Here is a 26284-nt window from a genome sequence, read left to right on the forward strand (position 1 = left end):
TTGTCCATGAAGAACCAATTAAGGAGGGTTTTTAAGTAGCCAAGTCTTGTACCGCTCAAGGGTTAGACATCATTGTGATTCTACTGGTCAGTGATTCTGGCTGATATCTATATACTTGGTGACATATATTCATGTGAATCAAAATACAAGTCAGCTTATTGTTTCACTCTTTTATTTAAGCAGCCACACATTATTTTACAGACAATTTCAATTCAATTATATTGTGACAGACAAACAATATGAAGCAAACACACTGCTTCTAATGTGTGTAGGTTTTGCTGCACACCTCATTAACGCTCTCAATATGTTACAATGCACTTGAAGTAGTAAAACAGAGTGCTGCAGGGTCAGGGATGACGTATTGTTGAAGGCCAAAACCTGGAAACAAACATTTTAGCATTCGCAAACTAACCGGGGTGTAGTCAGTTTATCGCCTGAGGTTAGCTTTTTATTTCTGGAGGTTGTATTTAGGCTTCAAAATTCATAAAAATTGTGTTTATTTGAGAAAGTTATCTCGATGGACAAAACACGCAAGTATCAAACTTTTGTTGATCACAAAGCTTATTTTTGCAATCATTCAAAAGCCTATGGATAAATCCTATTGGGTTTTTGTCGAGGGAACCAGTTTGATTCTAACTTTTGGGTTGGCCTACAAAAATATGTAATTCATATTTGGTTTCAAATTAGTTTTGTAATTTGGATGTCTGAGATAGCATCATGTTCTGATAAGGAACAAGATAACAAACAGGCTTCCTGAAGTGAACTAACCGAGAGAACATCCCATAATGTAATTGTGTGTGTAATAAGAAACACCCACATTATTACTTAAGTGTGCATAACAAGACAGATTTTTTAAAGAGAAAAGTTTCTAAAAGTAGCCCAAGCTTAGCTCTCTCAAAATGTTATTTTTTATTTTTATTTAATTATTTTTAATAATAATAATAATAATAATAATAATGGCTTATGTTGTAATAATAACATCTTTTTTGTGACGATTTAAAAATTGAGACTTTTATTTTGACATGTTTTGGTTGCTCATTAATGTTGCAAGTAAAACTGAAAGTTTTGCGCATCATCACACTTGCTTATTTGTTTATGTAACTACTAAACGTCGATTAAACTAGCGAGATGATTGTTAACTCGTTCAAAACGTTTTGCCGTGTTGTCTTACCTTTGTGTTCACACAAATCTCTGTCGACAAATGTACTTGATCGACAAACACCTAACGTTACACTGGGAAAGCATTTCATCGGGCATCCGCGCAACAGCAGCACGTCTCTCAGAGATAGTAAGTCCTGCGCCAACTTCCGTTCTACGCAATAAAACGGCGACCACAGCTCTCATTCTTATCTGTTTTTGTAACATTTATAGTTCTGTTCATATTTTATTCAAATCTTCACTAACCTAGCTACATTATGCACAAGCAGCTTTGCATTAACAGTGCTGACATGAGCTTAAGCTTGTTGCCTTGTACATCCTCGATCCTTTGACTGATGCCATAGAGATCTAACGCTGAATCCGAGAAGATATTTATTATGTTGTCTCTTTCTCAAGGAAAACTGGTTAGAAACGGCGAGGAGAGGAAATCAGTGGTGAGTTGCTAATGATGAATAGATCCTCTTCTCTAAAAGAGGGTCACTTATACGGCCGAGAACACAGTGAACATAATATCGTTAAAGATGTTGTTTTGAAATTTGCATCCACTTTTGTTCAGATCTGGATAGAGGGAAATATTGCAAGTGGAAAGACAACATGTTTGGAGTACTTCAGCAAAACCAGTGACGTTGAGGTAATACAGTAAATGTATAACATTTCTCACAGTACCTGTAATCTCTCTCCCTCTATTCTTGTTATTCATTTATTTCATAGACAACTAAAATGTGTCTTGTGTTTCAGGTGCTGACAGAGCCTGTGTCTAAATGGAGAAATGTCCAGGGGTGCAATCCATTGGTAGGGATCCAGTAGCACTTTACTGTGGATTTAATGAGCTTTGTCGTTCTCCCTATCTTTACACAGCTGAGTTAAGCCTGCACAAAATTCTGTGTAAAGATGCAATGCAGCATAAAAGCCAGACTAAATTATGCCTGCTCTAACCCACCTAAGCCCCTTCTATACCAATATGCAGTTACAATTGTTGTGTAAATGCATTTATGCCACCTCTGAGCAGTCTGTGTAAAGACACCTAATTTTCACTTCAGAGACAATTCTGTGCCACCTTTGCACTGTAAATTTGGCACAATTGTAGGATATACTTTATTGTATTAAGGCATCTTTACACAGAGAAGTTAAAGCTGCTCTGTGCCTGCTCAAAATTCTGTGGAAAGATACTATGCCGTATAAAAGCCAAACTTAATTATGCCTGCTCTGACCCACCTCAGCCCCTAGTATCAAATCATACAGTTATAATTGATGTGTAAATGCATTTATGACACCTATGAACAGCATTAAACAGTCACTTCAACGACACTTCAGAAGTGCCCCTGCGCCAGCTTTGCAGTGTAAATTTGTTATTATTAAAGACTTAATTATCTTAATGCATTTTTACACAGATGAGTTAAGGCTGCTCTGTGCCTGCTTAAAATTCTGCTGCCACATAAAAGCCAGACAAAATTATGCCTGCTCTGACCCACCTCAGATGGTTTGAAGTTATATAGATAACATTCCTGTGTAAATGCATTTATGCCACCTTTGAGCAGCATTAAAACAGTCTGTGTAAAGATACTTAAATGCATCTTCAGAAGCTGTACTATTAAACTTTTGCAGTGCAAATATGGCATTATAAATGTTTTCTATTCTGTCACAGGGATTGATGTACCAGGACCCAACCAGATGGGGGCTCACCCTTCAGACATATGTGCAACTCACAATGCTGGATCGCCACGTCAAACCAATGGCATGTATAAGTCCTCTTTCACATCCCTACAGTCAGTTTTGTTCAGTGGCTTTACATGTATCTGTTTCTGTTCTGCAATACAGAAATGAGTCACCGCCCTCTGTGTGAATAGAGGAAATGGAATGCTAATCATTTATGGCCTGTTGTTTTTCTTTCTATCATCACAGTCACTGCCAATCAGAATGCTGGAAAGATCTATTTACAGCGCTAAGTACATTTTTGTGGAAAATCTTTTTAAAAGGTAGATTTGATCAGGAATCTGAAATAACTTTTATATTACAACTATTTATTATTAAATGTGTAGCTGTTAACTTTAAATAAAACCAGATTGTTTGGTTTGGTTGACAGTGGAAAGATGCCTGAGGTGGACTTTGCTGTTTTAAGTGAATGGTTTGAGTGGATCATAAAGAACATTGCTATTCCTGTGGACCTTATTGGTATGGCAAATATATTTGTATTGCACTGCATGTTGCTTGTTAGATGTGGATAAATTATTTTTTTACTTGTTGTTGTGTAATGTTACTAATACATGTGTGTTCACATATGTTTTTACTCAGTTTACCTGCAGACCTCCCCACAGACCTGCTACGAGAGACTAAAGCAGAGGTGCAGAGAGGAAGAAAAGGTTATTCCCTTGGTGAGCTGTTGTTTAGCTGTAATTCAACTATTGTGTGCATGCAAAAAACAAATCTGAAACAAAAACCAAAGTTGAGTCTCTACTCCTGCTGGCAATAGATGACTTCACGTTTCATGTTATCAGGATAGATTACAAATATTACACATTTTATCATTTATTTTGAGAGATACTTTCACTGATTTGCACACTTTAGGAATACCTAGAATCCATCCATAACCTATATGAAGACTGGCTGATTCATCAGAAGTCATTTGAAGTTCCTGCTCCAGTTCTTGTGAGTTTCTGTCAATATCTGTTGGTTAAAAACTGCATCAATTGGTAAGTATTATGACATACTGTATAATCACCTGTTGACGAGCTGAGATCATGAATAACGTTCCATGCAATATGTATTGAAGTGATTTTTTTTCTTTCTTTTTTTTCCACATTGGTGGGCAGGTAATCCCAGCAGATCATGATCTTAAGAAGATGCTGCATAAGTATGAGGAGAACAGAGAGAAGATACTAATGGCGCATTGCTCTTGAGTAAAGGATCTCAGAGAATGATGGTTTTATCAGTTTACAAATTTCTTCTGCTCTCTCAAGAGACAGATGAAGCAGACACTTTGTGCAAACATTCCTACTGCAATATAAGTTGATTTAGTAAATCATAGTATGATTTGTCAATTAATTTATATAAGTGTTTTATTTGAATGCTGCCTTTTATGCTTATTATGTGTATTTGCATTTGTAGTCCTTGTAAACTTGGTTTAAGCATTTAACAGTATATAAAGTAATTTAATTGTTTAGTTTTATAGAATCATTCCGTATTATCTGAAACTACTGCTTTTGTTACAGGGCAATTTGAGGGCATGTAAATGTATTCTATGTGATTTGGCCCTGCATTTTACATTTACATTATCATACTCGGGTGTAATGAAAGATCCCTTTCTTTTATTTTCATGTTCATTCTGCCACTTGCAGATACCATCACTAAACAAGTACAGATCCTGATGGTAAGGTAAATGTATGTTACTTAAGGTGTTACTGAGACCAATGTATTTTAAAATGCACAAGACTTTGTTTTAAATAAAAAACATGAAAAATTATTTGAAAATATTGATTTTATTACATTTCTCAAATCTAGTCACATAAATGTATGGCATGCTCCACTGTAGCCTCAGTAGTACTGTAGGATTAATACAAAGAATGTACGACCTTATTACTTTCAATAATAGGCAGTATAAGATTCACCAGAACACCATATTTTTTACATTTATATTAACCTACCGGTACATGAATCCAACGTTAAACAGTCCTGCAGAACAAGTGTTCTTCCATTAAGACAAGTAGGTGCACATTTAGCTGTTTCTCTACATTTAGTAAGGCACAGTACCTAATAAATCAAGCTCTAAGAATCATTTTGACCCAAGCAAGCTCCCAGGCAACATTTAATGGTGGGGCCAATGTAGGCGTGATATGGGCTTGAGGTATGGGTTTGTCTATGGGTTCCTATCTGAATTAGCACCAGTATAGGTTAATTCAGGTAGGGCCAACATGGAACCCATGGACAAACAAACCATGAAATGTTAGCTGGGTTCATGAAAATTATAGCAGCAAGAAACCTTCCTTCACTTTAAAAAGCTATGATAAAAGGTATTGCACACAGACATTCTTCCTGTTACCTTCAGAAATGGTAAGATACCGAAGCTAATCTGAAATCATGGCTTTATTAACAAAAAAACTCTGTATCAATAAAAATGCTTTGTACATCATTACTAGCACAAAGGTAATATTTTAGTCACTGCACTGCCACACAGTAGCATACTTTAAAATCTCTGGCATGGATGAGGAAAAACCTTGAAAACTTTGTGTCTAAACCATCACGTATGTTTGGTCTAGCTCGTCTTCTGGTTGTTGAGATATGGGACTCTTGTGTGCGCTTGCACCCTCATTGGCAGTCTGACTGTGTTCAGTCGGTGGTCCAATCACTGTTGTACATTCGTTCAGTGCGCTAGGGATGTAGATTGACTGAGGAGGCTCTTTAATAGTGCTGTCCTGCGCAAGAACACCATCAGATCCAGCACAGCTCCCGCAACCTGCAATGTTGCAGACAGGCTCCTGGGATGGGCTGCACAAGACGGGCAGGCTCATGCCATCTGGGGATTTTGTGGGTGGGGTTGTGATGACGTCATTATGTTCACTAGATGGCTGGGCCTGTGCGGTCTCCTCTATGGGGTATTTAAGGGGTTCATCAGCACTGAGGTCCTTCACGTGCATTTTTCCCATTCGCTCAGTGAGCTCAAGCAAGCAGTCTTCTGTTGAGCCTTCACGGTTGCGTCCTTGCAGCAGTGTCCCGACTTGAAGCACCAATCTGTCATCTAAGGCTTGGGCTTCTACAAGTGGGTTTGGGATGTGTAGCTTTCTATGACCTGGGGTGGTCTCATTGTGTATGGCTATAGACTGGGGTCCACTCATGTCAGTACTGACCTCGTGGAACAGGCCTGCATTGTGGCCCCTGCATCCAGCCTTCTCCTGGGCCTTGAGAGGCTGCATCATTCTTTGAGACTTTTGGAAAATAGGCTTTTGTCGGATGGCCAGGTCTGGGTAGTTCTCCCGCATCTCCAAGATAGACTTATCATCAGTCATGAATGAGCTGGATTGTCTTTCTACATCAGATATAGTACTGTCTTGAGACTTGTTGACTTCCTGATTATGAGGTTCATGACTTTTAAGTGACTCTTGTTGCTGTTGTTCCCCTGGGTTTACCAGTGAGCCGCCTTCAACATGCCCATCATCCTTAAAAACATCCTCATTTAGATTACAGATGTCATTGATAGGTTCCGAAACTTCGTCCCCGGCACTGAAGGTCAAAGGAGAAGCTCTCGTTCGGAGGATGTCCAGACATTCTACATGTGATCTCTGGTTCATGAGTTCGAGAAGATACTCGCACTCTAACCTGGCAAGGAAAAGGTCGAATCCCATGCTCTTGGCCTTTTCAGGATCAAAATGATCAGACAGTCTATACTCAGTGTCTGTTTCCACACAGTATCCGATAATCTGAAGAATACTCCTGGCAAAAGGCAATACTGGCTTGATGTAATAGACAAAGTTTCCTGTAAATTTCTGAGAGAACAGGGAAAAACAGTTCCAATTAATGATATAGGAATGTAGAATGTATGACATGTTTTCACTTCTTAAATAATTCAACCTTGTGTCCTGACTTTGTGATAAATTTATTAAACTCATGTTCTTTTTAGATTTAGAGTGTGTACCAGTCTAAGAAATTTGGGATTTGCAATTTCACTGAATTTATTCTTTATTTTTTGAGACCCTAAATAGATGTAAAAAATACAGGACTGTTGAGATATGTTATCAATTGGAAATTATATATAGAAAGATATAATGATACAATAATACAATGATACATTTTCTGCTATAAAAGTTATGCTAAAAACCATTTAAATCAGGTGTATTCATTGGTTTTATTAGGCTGGTCTAGCAGGTCTGCCAGTCAACAGACCAGCCTGGGAGACCAGTTAAGACCAGCAAAACCATCTTTAATCCCCTCTAAAATCAGCCAGACCAGGTTAGGAAATACTGGTTTAAGCTGTTTTATAACCAACTCTCAGAATATTGGCTATGTGGATTTGGCAACATTTGGCATAACGTTAATCCCCATGGTTTCACAGACCCAGACTAACGCATGTTTGCGTCTAAATAACTGAAAGCAACTTTCCTGTCCTGACCAAAGGAAAAGTATAGCCAACCCCAAACCCTTCTAAAACCTAAAAACAGACTGACAAGGCTATAGGAGACCAGAGAAGAACAGCAAACCTGGCTGTTATTGCCATCAGCTGGAAGAGTAGAGAGAACAGACCTAACTTATCGATAAAACTTTTATTTACCTTTAATGTTTTAATCTCTTTCTTCCACGGAAACAAAAACAGGTTGACACAGAACATCTCCAGTAACTCGGCGGCTTTTCTAAAGTCGTGGACGTGTCTCTGGCAGTCCCTGTATTGTGCGTACTTGTACAGAGTCTCGTAGAAGTCCAGCAGCGTGTTGAATCTCTTCCGCGGCTCTTCCTCCGGCAACAGCAGCACGCGCCTGGCTTCATCTGTCACCTGTGTCTCTGAACACACTTTCACATCGCCTTCACAACTAACTTTGTCGTAGTGCTGTAAATACTTAACGAACACGTCTTTCCGCGAAACCGGCGTTTGATCGTCGACGCTGTTGGTCATGTTTGTTACAGAAAGTGATCAAGTTGTCTCCCGATGAGGAAGCGAAAGTAGTATGCAAATAAGGAGTGATGATGATGATGCATATGCAGGTATCGCCAACGACGCAAATACGGAAGAACCATAACCTATATTTTCTGATTCTAATATAATCACGGTCCAGGATACTTTAATAAAAGGCATGAATGTCTATAATGTCCATGACCAATAAGCGAAACGGTCCTGTATCGCAGGCATAATAAGCGATATAATAGCGATCTCATGTTCATCTCAGCCTTAACAGACACGTAGGCTAATACGTAGCATATGTCTATTTACACATAAACTCAATTATACCACCTGCATTTTTCTATGTTTTGACCGAAAAACGGTTGATGATATACCTACATGTCACCATTATTGTTATTCTTCCTTCGAATGTGGGAAACATTACTGACATCTAGTGCAGAAAATAAGTAATTCTCATGACTTTTGTGTAAGAATGGCCAGAAGACGGCGATGTAATCATACAGTTGACGCTTATTCAAGTCAAAAACACTTTTTAGTAGGCCTACGTCACAAAGGAAAATACCTTGGATATCTGGGGAAAATCCAGCTTCAAATGGAAAACGTTAAGGAAAATTTTAAGTAGCCTACTTGTGTAAAAACACTCTTGGTGTAGGAATGTGGTATTCAGTACAATATAGTAAGTACCATGGTATTACCATCTGATGATGGCCACAGTACTTTTTTGTAAGCTCAGCGTGCAATAAAGGAAATTCCATGTGGAGATACAGGTCTATGAGTTATGGGACTCAGTGAGCAAGAAATTCTTCTCTAGAAGCCTAACTGCACGGGGAGAGATAAGTTATAAATAAATAATATAATTGATATTATATTGTGATTATATTATTAATATTATATTATATTATAAGATATAGTTGAAAATAGTTATTTTAAATTGTAAATATATTTGACTGTATTACTGTTTTTACTGTATTTTGATCAAATAAATGGAGCCTTTCAAAAATATTTAAAAATCTTATCGACCCCAAACTTTAGAATAATAAATGAATTTGTTTGGAATATGAACAACATTAATATACAGTTGCAATCAAAATGACAGAACTCCCTTGACCTGCAAGACATTTTGTTGCTGAGAACAACATTTTATGAAAACAATTCAACAAAGGCATCAGTTATAGAAAGTTTATTAATACACATTTGAGGGGAAGTTGATGGGAAAAAAAATCAAATTTACTTTCAAAATTGTTCAACCCCCAAAAGTCACATTTTGTGCAGAATCTTTTATTATTTATAACCTCCAATAAACGCAGACTGTAAGTCACATGATCTCTACTGCAAGGTAAAATACACATTAATTACATAAAACAATACATGTTTAAAATAACTTGAATAAAATGTTTCAGATGTTTGTACTTTGATTTCTGTAGTGTGCTAGAGTTGTGTGGCTCTGCATGGATGAAATGAGCATTCCTCTGGTATAGTTTAATAGAAGAGGATCTTTGGGACAAGAGGCTAATTAAGGTGAGAGCAATGGCACAGGCCATCTGTTCAGGGCACTTTCTGTGAGCCCACCGTGCAAACAGGCAGGACAGAGAAAGAGAGAGATGAATATCCACATCAGTGCTAGCGAGAGGCTTGTAATGCATTATGAATGACAGGAGTCAATGGGCAAAATGGTTCAGGAAACATTCTGTCCATCTGGAAGCATTTAGTTTACAATCAACATCTGTTCCTAAACTGCACATTCTTCTCCGAAACTTGCCAGCGGTAACTATGCACAACAAAATCTTACATTGCTATCTATACTGAATTTACTACACCCTAAAAATGATTCAGTAGCTCTGTAAATATCACACTAATAATATGCTACATTAATAAAATCTCTGATTGTTTGAGCTGGACATACCAAAATAAATGCTTAAAGATCCAACAGTTAATTTTGTCCTAATGTAAATCAATTATGTCCATTTTCTTTTTAGAGAATAAAGAAGAAAATTAGCATTTGACTAACAAATTAGGCTATATTTTTGAGTTTCAGTCAAAATATTTGAGAATGAAGAAATTATACCATTTTTCAGAATGTTATTCAGTTTTACTTATATACTAATATTTTTTTTTACTTACATTTACTCTTCTGATTTCACAACTTTAAAATGTACTCAATATTTTTAAGTGTTAATTTTTTTTACCAAAACAATGAGTACATCATAGTTTAACCTGTTAAGCTGCAACCCCACTTTTGAAAAATCCCAAGAAATGACATACCCAAACTGAAACAGATACAGTTCATGAACCCTTTGTACTAAAAGCACAAGTATGATCTCATTTGAAAGCTGACACCTGGCAGTTTATTGTAATGTAGAATTAATTATTGTCATAATGACAAAAATTGTTATAAATAGCTTCAAAGTTTTGTAAAGTTATTAGAAATTATTTTTTATGAAACATCCTCATGAAAATAAAATTGAAGTTGGCCCTGGAGCAGTCTAGAAATGCACTACAGCTAATGCCACATGTCTAAACATTTTATGTTTAAAATCTTAAGATAATAAGTCCAAAACTCTGTATTTAGTGAAATGTTTTTCAAGACCATGTCATGTGACTTTATTTTGATTTGATGCTAAAATGCTACTGATATTTAGTGTCATCTTCTTACCATCTATGCAGTATATTGTCTTTATTGTTTTGTGGTGCAAACGAGCCCCATTCAGTCTCAGTCTCCCCCTGCACACATTCACACTTCTCTAGCCTGGTTATGGCTCTAAATATGCATTTCTTTTGTCTGCATTAGTTACTAACGACTGGCTATTCACATGCTATTCATATGGTTTCAGTCACTAATTTATTTTCTCAAAGTTCACCCTTACATTCTAAACTGTTTTAAATGCATTTCTTGAATAAAGAAACATTTCAGTAAGCATTCAAAAAATAATAAAAATATAACTTCTAGGTGGCAGGTGCACCTAGGGCTAGCTAGCATGTTAGCTTAGCACACCATCAATACACGACAATTTATGAGATTAAAACCATGTTTGTGCTTATAAACTTACTTTATAAAGCAAATCGAGTATTTTAAATAATTTTCTGTGATCTAATTTGGCTTCAGATAAAAAAATCAGACAGAAAATATACTATTGTATACTGTTCTGCACAATGATAGTCTATATAGATTAGCATTACATTATAAATATAATCTATTATTATGGAAATACCTGGCATGGATTGAAAAACACAGGTAACTCAAATATCATAGCAAACATGTTTATTGTCTTCAAAACGACTGTTTCTCCATGTTACAGCGCGATCTGTTGTTAGCTGTGTGTGTGTTCGAGGCTTCCTGGATTGTCACATGATTGGCACTTCTTCATGTTCTAATACTGTGCACAGGGCGGCGAGGGCGCCCTCATGCTATTGGTATGAATTGAAAACGCATTAACAGAGTATACAAACGCTCATAATGATTACATCGACGCATTTGGGTATAAATTCAATAAATATTATTCCTGTCTATAGAAATCTGATGTAAACCTATGAGAATATATCAATATTTCTCCAAATCTGCACATTTTTTAGCTAAAAGCCCGGAAGGACGTTGTTTTGTGTATCGCTGTCATGACGACGGCACGGGAGTTTTTTTATGAATGAAAGCGGCTGACGCGCATAATTCATATCAAAGGTATCGACTCATTTTTTCATTTCATAACTCCTGACACAAATTAAGAAATAACTGTCGCTATAAGTTTCTCAGAATACAATAGTGGTCAAATTCTGAAACTTGAGTCATATCTTTGTAATGATGTATAGTTTGTCAAGGTATAACATTAAATCTGATAGTAACTTTGAACTATTTATAAAAAAAACCGCTTCAGTGCGCCCGCGCTCTGGCAACGGTTAACAGGTTAAAGGTACACTATGTAACTTTTTTTGTTCAAAATCAACTAAATTTAAATAATGAGTCAATACATCATCAATGCTTCTTCCAAATGTTTATGTCTTACCCTGATTCACTATGGTAAGCCTATTAAGTGTTTATATTTTAGAACTGATGGGATGGTTTTTGCGGGAAATTCCGCCACTCGTGTTTCGTCATATCTGTAAGTAGAGAAAAGTTGACCTGCTACTTTGACGTGTATGACGTGTGGGAGTGGCATAGATTAGTTGTCACAACAAATAATACATCTCTAACCTCTTGGGAATCACCCATTTAAAAAAAAAAAAAAAGGAACAGAGGAGAGGAGAGTCTGCTGGCAAAAAGAGAATGCAAAAGAGTTTGTAATAAAAAGAGAATCAATAATGACTTGGCTTTTTGGTGATAGCGAGGACTGAGGGATTTGAAATGTTGTTAAAGCGACACTGAGATGGCGGCGGGGGGTGATTTAGGTACTTTATTGAATAGATAAATTGCCATATGTAGCCTAGCTTACAGTTCATATAAGCATTATATATTGTAAAGGGTCATATGGTTGTTGTAGCACTGTGCTGGAATTTATTTTCAAGGAAGTACTGTGTATATTAATGAGTCTTCTAACTAACGTCTTCAGCTGTCAACTAGAGATCAACAACTTCCATCTAAACTGGTTATCTCTTAAAGGGTTATTTCACCCCAAAATGAAATTTCTGTCATTAATTACTCACCCTCATGTCGTTATTAAGATTAAGATTAAAAATTAAGAATATTTTTGATGAAATCCGAGAGTAAAGATCTGATCCGACAGCAAAGTCATTGCAACTTTCAAGGCCCAGAAAGGTAGTAAAGACATCGTTAAAAAAGTCCATGTGTCTACAGTAGAGCATGGAACGAAATGTCATGAAGCGACGAGAATACTTTTTGTGCGAAAAAAAACAACATCTTTATTCAACGATTTCTTCTCTTCTGTGTCAGATCTCCTACGTACGCAGTGCAGCACTTCCGGGTTCTATGCCAGAATACCGCCTCACTATTGGCCGACACTGGTCATGTGCGCACACAACACATTCGTGTGATGCTGACGCAGGTGCTAGCCAATAGTTAGGTGGCGTTCTGATGTAGAACCTAGAAGCTCTGCACTGTTTACACTACGTCAACAGCGTAAGAGAATGATGTCGCAGAAAAAAGATAGTTGAATAAATTAGTTTTTTGGGGGGGGGGTTTTGAGCACAAAAAGTATTATTGTCGCTTCATAACATTACATTTGACATGACTTTTTTAATGATGTCTTTACTATCTTGCTGGGCCAGTTGCAATGCCAGTTAAAAGTTGCAATGAAGTGTCTGTCTATGGAGGGATCAGAAAGCTCTCTGATTTCATCAAAAATAGCTAAATTTGTGTTCCGAAGATGAATAAAAGTCTTACGGGTTTGGAACGAAATGAGGGTGAGTAATTAATAAAAAACTAATAAAAAAACTGTCCCTTTAAAGGTGCATTGCGCAAGTCTCTGAGTTTTTGCAGAACTATGCCCCCTTCTGGCGACACGCGAAACTGCAACCAGAGTTGTGCACGCGGTTACGTGGAGTTTGCGTTGGGGATGAACTAGAAGCCGGTCTCTTTGAATCCATCTTCTACTTTTGCCAAAGTCGCTTGAGTTGTCTTCGCTGATGCGGATAATGGCGGCGAATACACAAACCTGCCAGACATAGCCAGGTGAGCGTGAACGCGCATGACGTCACGCCCAGTCGATTCCGTCCCGAATCCCTCTTATTTATTTTACTGTATAGGATTATAGAGGCAATCGCAGAGATCATAGAAGGGCTCATTCAGCCCATCAGGCAATTGTTTAAGCATGTATGGGTTAGAAAAACGGGTATTTTTAATATGAAAAGTTGCTTAATGCACCTTTAAGCCTAGTAGTGAATGTTTTATGAGCAGTTGGATAATCTTCATCTGCACAGTAACGCAGAGCTGATACACAACTAAAACAATTTTTCTTCTGTAAATGCATCCCGTTTCATTTTTTAAACCGCTAGAGAGCCAAAAGTTACATAGTGTACCTTTAAGTTTGTGTGAGTGTGTGTATCACTACTCTGTATTTACAAAATTGACAATTTCAAAATTCTCCCAGAAAGCATTCAGAGATTAACGTCTCAATAGATAGAGGTCTGGTGTTTTTATTTATTCAGAGGATACAGTGGTAAATGAATAAAGACTCCTATACAAAACATACATCGACATCTGCAGCTCTATGAAACAGCATTATCACTTTGGACAACCGACCAAAACATTATGACAGAGAAATAACACACTTGAGATGTAGATTCATTAAATGTAAGTCAACATTTACAAGGGGCTATGATGCTAGGGTGCTATTTTGGTGTAACAATAAATATCCATGTGTTCTAATGAAACTGGTGAAATAGCACACGAACATAAGCCATTTTAAAGTGATTTTCTAGAACATCAACTCCATAGATGCAACTAAAATGCACAAACCTAGACAGAAAATATGCAACGAATGGGAAGTAGATCTTCATTAATAATAATTTGGCAATATTCCTTTAAATCTGACTCGTGTTAATTTTATCTTTATGCACACAGAATTGCTACAGTCTCGTGCTAACAAGTGTGACTTAAACTCGAGAGTTTACAGATACAGTATTAGGTTAACAGTGTGGTGGCAACAGCTAATCCACCTCTACTCATTACATCATATAACATCTGGAGCAATTCTTCATCTAAGGTGTTGACCAATACAGCTCATGCCTTTACAGAGCTATATGACCAGAACGAGACAAGCTCGACATTCAAAGTTTTAACTACAATAGATAAATAAGTGGGCCATTTAATATTCATTTCTGTTTTGAGCTGCTTTTCACGACACAATAAATGCATTCATGCACCAAATTCAATTGAATAAATCCCTACAGACCCTCTTTTCTATAAGAATATACTTTTGTGCGGTGAGGGGAGAGTGAGGAGAATAGAGGTGAGGCATCATGCAGTCATTTTATGGGCAACTTTTACACTCACACACACACTTGTGTATTTATATATAGTGTGTGTGTGACAAAAAAACATTAAAAATGGGAATGGAAAAGTTTCTTCACTTTAGCATGTTAATCTAACAGTCATGGTGCTTACTAGGCACATTGTATATAACATGCATGTGCGGGGAAGCCATTGTGTTACAGCAAATGAAGTGGGAAATGGGCAACAAAAACAGGAACAAATCTGATACATCATTATTTTGGAAGCACAGAGTGTGTCCAGCAAGAACTATCTAATGTTTCATTTCATATTGACATCAATGCTACAATGGCTTTGCTTTTGAGCTACTTAGTTACCAGTCTCAGCTCTTCTGTTATAATGTACACAGCATCAATGCAGTTTAGGAGAACAATGTAAAATTGTTTTACACCCTTTGGCAAAGTGTCCCCTACAGCCCTTTCTAACTATAGTTTGTATTTGTCATATGCATTGATATCATACTTATCTGTTGTTTTCTTAAGATCTTTAGATGCATTTGAATATTAGCATTGCCAGGAGACTTTAGGAAAACAGTAGTCTCTGCAAAAAGAAGGAAATATAAAGAAATCACAGTGACCTAACCCTAGCTGGAAAGCAGTGCTTCTCAACCTTTTTGACTGCAAGGCAAATGATAATAATAATAATGATGTGCACGGATAAATAATTTATGATTAATAGAGCAATATTCCATAAAAAAAAATGAATTGTCAATTTTGATTTCATGGTGACTTTAAAAAAGTCCCCCCCCCCCAGTATTTTCATTAATATTATGTAAATATAAATAATTATAGGACTTTTTGGGCTGGAATTTAGAACCACTGATGTAAGGAGCAAATAAATTGTGAGTAGAAAAGTATGGATAAAAAGCATATCGATTTTCTGATGACATTCAAATTGCTTTAAAGATAATTTCTCATATTTGCTAGTTATTCTAGGAAATGTACAAAATATTATCTTAAAAAAAAAGTTTACAGATTACAAAACGTAAATAGTTAAAACCAACCCTAAATTGAAAAAAAAAGAAGAAAAAAAGGTTGTAGGAGATAGTCATGTGGAAATAGTCACTCATGCAGGAGCACTCAAATTGTCACACTAAAAAGAAAGGTACATTTCTATTCCCACGTTAATTTCTCCAGGTGATGTTTATTGGGAGGCTTTCTGCTCTTTTTAAAGTCAGGCCATCCAAAATTAGCTGTGGTGAAGTTGAAATCATCTATGAGTCTATCAGTAAGAGAAGACGCACGTTGACATTTAATTACACCATAAGCAAAAGACTAGGTGAGGTGACGCACAAAAAAAGTGGTCGATAGCCCTGTGCTCTCATGGCCGCTCCCGCTTTGTCAGATAAAACAGGAGGTGCAGTGTCTGCGTCAGGTGAAGTGAGAGGTAATTGTGGGCTTCTGCAGGTGTCGGTTTCAGCTCTTGACTCAGGGAGACCTCAGCCACACAAAAGAGTCCCTCTCAAAGCTGGTTTGGTACAGGTGACGCATGAGTGTGCTGGAGAGGTCAGGATTACAGGATCCTGTGGGAAACGCTGTCCTGAGGACTGCTGTCCGCTGTAGTGTGTTTGAGCAGATCCAGGGGCATCAGTGGAAGGGGCTGGTTTTGTTCACTCACTACAGCTTCGTATGGGGGCGCTTCTTCAAAAGGTAAGGCTGACAAAGAGATGGAGGCGATTGGCTGGTGTCTGAAGTCCTGGAGTCTGGTTGGGTATTGGGAAGAGCTGCTTGCAGACACCCAGGAAGCACCAGCGGGTAGATCCTCCGTCTCTCTGTGATAGTGTGCACGGCACGGGTCTGTGAGGGAGTAGGGGGGTGGATCGTCCGTAGGAACATATATTTGCGTCCCTTGTCCCACACATTCATCGTAACTGAAAGAAAAACACCATTTTGATTAAATATGATTATATACACATTTGATTTCAACATTTCTATCAATATAATATCAAAGTTTGTTAAATATAGGAGGATCCTGATCCTTTAGGGAACCACAAAATATGTACTGTAAACCTGGTAGGTTAACTATTCTAACCACTAGAGGGCAGGAAATGTATTGGCACAGGGATTTTCAAGGAATTTTTGCCAAGAGCCCCTAAATATGTTGATCCCCTTGCTAATGTATAAATACATATAATCTGTATGGGGGAAATATATAGTGTGATATTATAGAAAAATAAAGAAACCATGTTGTCTCCAGAATTAAAAAAATGGCTTTTTTACTGTAATTTTAATAAAGACACAAAAATGATTAAAATATTATATGAAAAATATTAAATATACATTTCAAATACACTTAAATGTAAGAAATCTTTTAAAAATATTGTTAATTAGGGCTGTCAACAGAACAAAATATTGTGATCAATTCTCATGATAGTTCAGGATTCTTTATTATTCTTTTGAGATTTTTTTTCTTGGACTCAGCAGTGGCAATGACATATTCAAACAATGACATGAATCTAAAATTATAAATTAACCCTTAAACGCATACCTTGGGTCTTTAGTGACCCAGGACGTCATTCACTACCCTCCTCCTCATTATTTTTTTTTTAAAGTTAGACATTAACCTCAAGTGTTCTTCAATCAATTCATTATAAACAATATAACAAGATTTTTTTTTTTTTTTTTAATAAAAGAATGCCTGTTTTCACAAGAATTTTTGTAAAAATGTTATATGGTCACTAACAACCGAGGTGTGCAACAGTGTAAGCACTGAATCTTTGATAACTGAATAAGTGCAATTTACACAAGTGGCAATGTCAGATACACAATGATGAAGTGACGTTTCACTCATAGTTACCACAGGCAGAAAACAAAAGAACAGGAAGAATCATCAGCAAAACTTGAAATGGCTCAGCGATTTACTGTAGAGCAAGCACTCAACACAAGTGTCACTGTCACTTGGTGGATCTGGTGAAGAAGCTGTCAGCGATCAAAATATTGATTTTGAAGATGTTGAAAATGATAGTTTTGAGAATATGTTTGAGATTGTGAATATGAGCCAGATGCTGAATATACTGGGAAATGAGCTCTGACGAGGACAGTGATGATGGTATAAAACATCTGCTCAAACTGAACCCTTCCAAGATCCAAAAGGTAACAAAATATTTATTTTATTCTTCTGTAATTGTAACTCTAATATAAGGATAATTTTATATTATCGCGACAAGTAGAGATTCATCCAGATAGATCCAGCTCGCTAAAGACCTGAATATGTAATAATGATTGGAGAAACAGCCATGCATGTATTAAGAATCATTGCGCTGGGCATATTTAATATTTAACACATCGGGCCCTATGTTAACGATCTGAAAAGTAACTTTGTAGGCGGGTCTTGGGCGCTGTTGCTATTATACCGACGCAAATCTAAAATGGGTTGGTCTGAAGTAGCTTCATTATTCATAGGCGTGGTTTGGGCGTAACGTGAAATAAACCAATCAGAGCGACTTCTCACATTGCCTTTAAGAGCAGGCGCGCTTGTTCCATGGCGGATTGCTATTATAACGGCGGATTTGCCAGGCGCACGCCAGGAGCGCTTCACAGCCGAGAAGACCCACGTTCTCGTCAGGGCCGTAAAAGACAGAAAAGTGACATTGTATGGGGATGGGAGAAACCCACCCAAATTAGCTTTGGTTAAACAGGTATATAATAATTTGGGTAAATGTGTAAGCTAGATTTATGCCTATTTTTTCACATCTTCATGGACACAACAATGATTTCCCTCGTGTGTTCATATTTTTCCTTGTAATAATGTATGGTTTTCTAAAAATGAGAACTGCTGCGTCTGTGTGTAGACGAGATAAGCAAAGTACATGTGCGTTGTGCACACGCTACATTGATTATGGCCAAGCATGCGCCCTTAAAATAGCATATGAATAACATGCGCAACGCTATTGTTTTCTAAACCTGCAAAATAGCATGAGGGGAACGTTTGCGCCGGAACACGCCTCCTCTTTGAGCTGAACCGTCCCCGGGGTCACAAGTGTATTTCCTAGTTTACCGGTGTGCGTCTGTGGAGGGAAAAGTCCGCTGTGCGCGGGTGCAAAATAGGAATGATACATGCGTCGGTGTACAAAGTCAATTGCGCTGGGTGCAAGATAGGGCCCATCAACTTTAAAAGCTCTAGTACAATCTTTTCTAAAAAAAAATTTTGGTTTTCTGTGGACCCCAGAACACTCCCTTCCAGCCTCTTGTGCCTGTCTATGCCTGTTTAAAAAATAACATAAACTTAAAATGTATATAATATATCTAACAAAATGTATACAATACAAATTAATATAATACAAATATTATATAATAATAAATTAATAAAAAATGTAAAGTATAGTTTAAGTTGAGAAAAAATTAACGGTATAGCTAAGACATTTTATGCTTCACCACATGTAACAGAAGTGTCAGATTTATGACAGATTTTTACATAAAGAGCTCAAAATTTACTTATGCTATTATAATGTCTGAGTGCAAGATCTTCTTGGCTCATGCTAAGTATCATGCTTGACTCAGGGTGAAGCATTAGAATTGACATTCAGTTATCTTTTTTTCTTCCTCCCACCACATCAAATTGCCAATTTTACTTTCTCTTTGCGATACCCTGCTACACAAACAAAGCTCACAAAGTGACGCATATCAGATTCAAAGCCCAATGTTTCCATCCAGGAGTAAAGCAAACAAAAAGATATAGAAAGGGAGTGAAATGGCCTACTTGCTTGCTTGAGTGTGTGTGTGTGTGTGTGTGTGTGTGTGTGTGTGTGTGTGTGTGTGTGTGTGTGTGTGTGTGTGTGTGTGTGTGTGTGTGAGGTGAGCTACATTAACCAGGGTCATGGGCACTTCCAGTAGAAGTAAAGCAGTCATCTGCCTCTGACCTCAGCAAGAGCAGGGCACAGAGCGTTAGAAAGAGTAAGAGCGAATAGCAGCAGGGTAATTGGATCTCGGCATGGTTAACCATATCAGACTGTCAGAGAGAGCGGAAACGGGATGCTAGAATTGGTTTAGGCCACCACCCCAGGCTTACACATATGAGGGGGCTTTGTGGTGGGCTCAAAGATCTCTGTCATAGATGCATCTTTTGTCTAGACAAAAGATGTGCATTTTAAAAAAAATAAATTAATACTGTTATTCAGCTAGGATGCATTCAATTGATCAAAAATGAGAGTAACGACAATTATAATGTTACAAAAGATTTCTATTTAAAAAATGCTGTTATTATGAACTTTCGGTTACACTTTATTTTAAGGTGTCCTTCTTACAGTGTAATTATATATTTAAGTACTGAGTAATATTAAGCAAATACATTATTTACTATAGGGTTAGGGTTTGGTTGAGGGTTAGTTGCATGTTATTATGCATTACTATGTAACATATGTAACAAGGACACAGTAAAATAAAAGTGTTACCGAACTTTCTATTCATCATGACAAAGTATCAGTTGCCACAAAAATATTAAGCAGCACAACTGTTTTCAACATTAATAATAATAAATGTTTCTTCAGCATAATTATAAAAATTTCTGAAGGATCATGTGACATTGAAGACTGGAATAATGATGCTGAAAATCCAGCTTAGCCATCACAGGAATAAATGACATCTTTAAATTATTATTAAAGTAGTACAATTATTTTGAATTGTAATAATAATATTACTTTTTGATCAAATAAATGCAGCCTTTCTGAGCATAAGTGACTTTCATGACTCCTAATGTATTCCATACAAAACACTAGACAAATGTAAAAACAACTTTTAGTCATTTTCACTTTCACAAACATTTATAACATGATACATTTTCAGGCAATATTAGGCTAAATTAATTATTTGAATGCGTTTTATTGAATTGAATATGCCCTTTAAAAATGAATGCAACGTGTCTGTTAAAATTCGTTTTTGGTTAATAACTTCAACTGTTCAATGTATCTATGGCTTTCTGGGAATTATTATTATTGTTATTATTAAATTAAGATATTACAAAATACTAGTGAATCCAAACAGAAGGCAAGACCAATAATGCAAACTTGTGTGAATAAAACATTAAACAGTGGCCTCATTGATTTGTTTTATTTGTTTTGATATTTTTTATTATTTGTCAAATTAGTTTTTGTTGTGAACTTCAACTGTTCGATGTATTTCTGGGTTTTTAATCTCAGCCAACCAGAGATGCAGTGGCAAATCTAAAGAATGACCTTCAAGCATGACAGGTGTTATTCAGAGTTCATGAAGAGACGTTTTGCGTGTTCATGGTGGGGTTTGATCACCATCATGACAAGAGAAGAGAAACTGAAAAGACAGAGAACCTCTGAGAGAAGGAGAGAGAGTTTGATTTAGTCTGAACCACTTAAAAATATATATATATTTTTTTACTTGCTCCTTTAATGGGTCCCAGTCATGCTTAGCCATTTTTCCCTGGTATCATTACCTCTTCCAGTTGAGCAGGTGGTGTGTTAATTAGCCCTCATCACCTCACTGAAGCTTGACGAAGGATGAGAGGGAGTAGATCTCGGAGTATATGGGAGACCCCTCAATACAGCTGCTACTGCTGATATTTTATACAGATATTTTATTATTTTATATATTGATATGTTTATTTTATGATCAGCAATTGTAAAAGCATCAGAAATAATTAATTTCCACCTATGGCAGCTTTATTTAACAGACGGTTCCATGAGAGAGATCCACAAGATTTATGTAAATGAACCCATTTTATATTTGCAAATGAGCAGCCATAAAATATCTTTGTACACATAATATACTACAATTGAAAATGTTTCAGCACTAGGCTTTTAAATTATAATTTGTTCACACTGTAAACCCAGATTTTGTTTCTAATTAAACTTACGAGTAATCATTACTTATTCTTTTATGTTTAGTAAAAACCTGCTATCATTACTAAACAACATTAGTTGTTTGTACTATTTAGCTGAAAGATTCATTGCACTAATCATGTTAAGCTAAGATAACTCACTATGTTAAGCTTTTGTAAGGGAGGGGCGTGGCCTATTTAAACAGGTGACAGTGCGCAGAGTGCGCCATTTAAATTTTGAACCGAAGAGTCGAACATTACCAGCTTAACTTATTACTAAACAGACTGACTTTATTTCTGTCAGACGTCTACAAAAGATCTTGTTGAGAATCAACAGAGGTTTAGATGTTGATTATTTATTGTTTCATTTGTAGTCACCATGATGGTGAAAGGTGTTGGCTTTATTTGGGCTCTTGCCTTTGACATTTAAACATTATATGTTCTCTGGCTGCTTTAACTGTGAGTTTAAAAGGCACAATAGTTATGGCAAAAAGCCAAAAGTAAACTGATCAATCGATTGTAACTGCCTATTAATGCTGTTATCAATAGAGATTGTAAGTCACTAAAGTCAGTAGCACTTGACTTTTGCTGTTATTTTCCAGCAGAAAATCCTACGGAATTGTATATGAATCTCAACAATGGTGACACTTGCAATGCATGCTGGGTACCCAATAGTAAACCTATTATCCTAAACCATGTAAATACAACATAACATGTTTAGTTTCAGCTTGTGTAAAAGGTTAGGGATATATGTTAATACAACTCAACATGTTTAGTTTCAGCTTGTGTAAAAGGTTAGGGTTCCATGTTAATACAACTCAACATGTTTAGTTTCTGCTTGTGTAAAAACTAAAGTGGTATAAGGCAACGGGTTTCCTCGCAATTTGCGAGTAAAGTCAACTAATTCGGGTTAAGAGTGCAGTTTTTAAACTTTAAGACTACAAAAATTGCTTTAAAATGGCCATAATAGTGAAAGTATAATTGTATTTTTTTGGTTGCACTTTATTTTACAGTACATGCACTTCTGTGTACTTACAGTGTACTTAAGAAACTGGGCAATCCAAAGTAACTCAGGGTTAAGGTTAGGTTTGGGGGTAGGTTCAGGGTTAGTACCCAGTTATTGCAATTACTATAATAAGTACATAGTATGTACATGGGGAACAGGTCTGTAAAATAAAGCGCTACCTTTTTTTTGCCAAGCTGTGAAGCTCCAAAACCTATGAGCAAACCTATGAGCAACAAATGACTTTTGCACTCACACCCAAGTCTCCTATTCTTCTACCTACTCCAGCCCTTTCAGTCCTACACATTTTTTCATTCTCTTTTCAAGTCATTTTCTTCAGGCTTCATCTGCAAGTAAAGTTTTGCTTTAGTTCACTGTTTTACTAGAATTATAATCATGTATGCAAGTCAACATTTTTTATTTGACTTTTAACATAATTAGTATGTCATAAATATATATTTTTTCTACCTAAAGTGTCTGATATGAGGATGAAATAAATTAACTTTAGAACAACAGCTGACATTTAAATTGGTATTAACCATATTTTTGTAAGAATTATTTTCCCCCAGCCCCTGAAAACCCTGTGACAATGCAAGATAACAAGATAACATCATTGTTTTACTTGCTGTTGAAGAAACAAAAAACCTGACAACTGAAATCAAACCAGCCCCAACACAGAGGTTCGCGTGACCTCCTTGGGTTCAAGAACCAGGAGGTCAAGTGGGAGGTGTTGCGTCAAAGAACAGAACACACATAATTAGTACAATGACAGCTTCTCCTTTAAAGAACTCCAGGCCTGAAGAGGGCAGATAATCCAAACACACGAGTGGAACTAACAATTGAGCCAGCATTTCTGGAGGGACTGCTTTTACCTGCGCACCTGGCAGATAAGCATGGGTATAAAATGTTTGGGGTTAGCTTTTGCTTGAGTCCTCAACCTACAAACAAGAAAAAAAAAAAAAAAAAAAAAACCCGCTCATTGTTCAACCCTAGAGACACAACTGGTGTGTAATGTTTGGAATAATTTATTATGTTGCATTCAGTGCTTAGCACAAATTCCATGTTTAATTCTGGTAGGAGTGGTGACTGCTTTTATTGTGATTATTTCCTGACTGCAGATAATGTGGCAGTTGAAGTAATTGCTTGAAGTGCTAGATTAAGTTGAGATGTTTAAACATTTACTTTATTCAAAGCCATACTTTGTTGCTGTGTCATGCATTGTTTATTGTGTAAAGTAATGCATGTTTATTTTCTGTTTTAAGGTTATCAACCTTTTCCCCATTCCTTAGTCCCTAATTCTATGTCATTCAATTCATTTCAACTACTCTATTCAACAATTCAACTGTTTCAACATATTCAACCAATGGCATCAAAACCATCTGGAAGAAAAATAAAGCATTAAAAAGGAATTGAGTTGTCCCTTTGCGTCCTTCATGTGTTGAGCAAGCCGCTTTCAAGTTTGGGCAGAGATTAACTTATTATAACGCCTAGACAACTTGACAATAACAGCTCATAAACACATGCACATCAACTCAGTATACCAATACAGATGTCAGCACATTTTGTTACAGGTGGGGACCACAGCTAACATTACTCCACGCCTGGACACTTTACACTGACACCATAAGCAGGTCAAACAATATTGACAGCTTGACTAAATGCTCATAACCCCACAACACTCTGGCACACGTCTCTGAGAATACTGCACTCAGCTATACTGTGGCGTCACCGTGACTAAGAATTACACAATTCAGCAGACACCTCTACTGAACTTGGCAATGATGGCCAATGACTGCATTCCTTGGATTGTACACAAATGCGTTATGCCGTCTTTTCATTAGGTTGTACCTTACCTTGCATTACATTATGTGATTAATTTGCAGACATAAAAGCGCTATGTAAATGAAAGTGACTTGTCTTGACATACACAAAGTCGAACAGCAACTTCCTCTGCAGTGCAGCATTCTGAGTCCAATTCAGTCCACATTAATATATACTTAGATAAATGAGGTCACTGTGTAATGTGTTATTCACCCAATTCTACATTCTGTTGTGTAGCTTAATCCAATGAAGAGTGAGACGCAGGAAGAACAAGATACTAGAGACTTTAATGAACACAGATGATCAACAACATTTTAAACACTGACGACGCCTAAAGAACAAAGAAATGGAATAGGGGCCAGTTGCACCAACTATGCGCAAGTTACAACTTAGCCTAGTTTTGAAGTAAATGGGCACTAAGTTACAACTTACACACTACTAAATATGTTTGCGTTGCACCATTAAACTTAGTTGAAGCATAACTCTACGAATAAACTAAATATTTATGGAAGGCTCCGATCAGGAGTTATGGTCATAATAAAATAGCAGACTGACTGAATGGTAACAAACAAGCAATGAGAACATTATAGTTACATTATACCCCCCTCCCTGAAGGCATGTCCTCGCGCTGTAACAAAACCAACAGAGTAGGGAGGAAGGGGGTTCCAGAGGTGGACGAGAGGCAGGAGAAGGGCAAGAAACTGGTGGATCAATCGGAGGCAAACACCAAGAAAGAGATGATGGACGGAGGAGCTACAGTAGGGAGCGACCCAGAGCAGATCCATAACGACAAAGGTCCACGGCGGAAACGATGGAGGGAGGAGCCAGGGTGAAGCCAAAAGCTGGACCAACTGAGGTGGAGCCGAGGAGACAAAGACCCAGGGTGACAGTGTAAAACCTGAAGGGCCAAGGCAGAGCCTGAGGTGGAGACGGGGCTCAGAAGACCAGGGGCGGAGCCGGTGGGAGTGAGGACTATGGTGGAGTCGGAGGGAAGGAAGAGCCCGGTGGAGCTGAAGAGGAGCAGGGACGAGTAGTAGTCGGAGGCCAGGAAATCTGTGGAGCAACCAGGATGATGACTGACCAAGGTGAAGCCAGAGAAATGAGGGAGCCTAAGGGATGACGGACCACAGTGGAGCAGGCCGAGATGGAGCTAGAGGATTGACACACCAGGCTGAGCCACTGACAGAGGAGCCGAGGGACTGAAGGGAACCAGTGGAGGCAGACCCAGGGAACTGAATGCCATTGCCAGACGAGGAGGGAGTGGGAGGCTGGACAAGACAAGATGAAGGAGGAGACTGGAAACTGGATGGGACCAGTGAAGATTGGAGATTTTGGGGAATGATATCATCCAAATCATCATACCATTCCTTGTCGATATGGAACCAAACAGTGGTGGTAGTATGGGCAGGACTCCATTCCATGCTCTCAAATTATACTAACACTCCCTCAGAGATGAACAGAGACACCGGCTCATACACCTTGTCTGACTGGGCAGGCTCTGGCTCAGGGTCTTTGGTGGGCTCTGGTTCGTTGTCCATACACGTAGAGAGTGTAGATTCAGTCTCTAGGACGGACATTGACTCAGTCTCAAGCTCCTGGACGGACATAAGGGCTGGCTCACACACCTGGTCAGACTCGGTTGGCATAGGCTCTGGGTCTGCGGTGGGCTCTGGCTTTGGGTCCTAAGCGGGTGTGTGGAGGTGCTGTCTGGGTTCTTGTTCTGTTGAGGTCATAGGCAAGGACATCAACACTAGACCTCTTGCCATGTAGGATTGTCCACATCAAGCAAATCCAGTGAGCTTTAATTCATTCCCATCCAAAAAATAAATAAATAAATAAATAAATAAATAAATAAATAAATAAATAAATAAATAAATAAATAAATAAATAAATAAAATAAATAAAAACAGCCAACAAACAGAACCAGGCAGAATATTCGGATTAAGGAATATTCTCACAGTGAGGGCCACAAAGG

General features: G+C 37.5%; 3 protein-coding genes across 6 annotated transcripts in view; 1 reads left to right on the forward strand and 2 right to left on the reverse strand.

The window, feature by feature from the left end:
• The first annotated feature begins 1019 nt into the window (after positions 1-1019).
• On the forward strand, positions 1020-4622 carry tk2 (thymidine kinase 2). Of its 2 annotated transcripts, none has more exons than XM_081394093.1 (10): positions 1020-1288; positions 1555-1592; positions 1715-1789; positions 1897-1950; positions 2804-2893; positions 3061-3134; positions 3242-3330; positions 3451-3530; positions 3724-3804; positions 3969-4622. In XM_081394093.1, exons 1-10 carry the CDS (start codon positions 1129-1131, stop codon positions 4053-4055), a joined length of 828 nt encoding a protein of 275 aa, XP_081250219.1. In that variant the 5' UTR covers positions 1020-1128; the 3' UTR covers positions 4056-4622. The 2 variants fall into 2 exon arrangements, with proteins under 2 accessions (XP_081250219.1, XP_081250220.1); XM_081394094.1 differs by having other exon boundaries at positions 1041-1288; positions 3724-3848.
• Positions 4601-8174, reverse strand: LOC308707524 (uncharacterized protein). Its single transcript, XM_081394084.1, has 2 exons — positions 7418-8174; positions 4601-6635 (listed from the first exon to the last, which is right to left on the reverse strand). Exons 1-2 carry the CDS (start codon positions 7754-7756, stop codon positions 5385-5387), a joined length of 1590 nt encoding a protein of 529 aa, XP_081250210.1. The 5' UTR covers positions 7757-8174; the 3' UTR covers positions 4601-5384.
• Positions 8175-15817: 7643 nt separating this feature from the next.
• Positions 15818-26284, reverse strand: part of bean1 (brain expressed, associated with NEDD4, 1) — a 58552-nt gene continuing 48085 nt past the window's right edge. For 2 of the 3 annotated variants that reach the window (XM_081352202.1, XM_081352201.1), the window contains exon 6: positions 15818-16569. In XM_081352202.1, the coding sequence (XP_081208328.1) occupies positions 16212-16569 (358 nt within the window). In that variant the 3' untranslated portion in view covers positions 15818-16211. The remainder of the gene's footprint in view (positions 16570-26284) is intronic. The other variant, XM_081352203.1, reaches the window with a different exon arrangement.

Source organism: Scardinius erythrophthalmus (assembly GCF_964197995.2).
Source record: "Scardinius erythrophthalmus genome assembly, chromosome: 2".
Lineage (NCBI taxonomy): Eukaryota > Metazoa > Chordata > Actinopteri > Cypriniformes > Leuciscidae > Scardinius > Scardinius erythrophthalmus.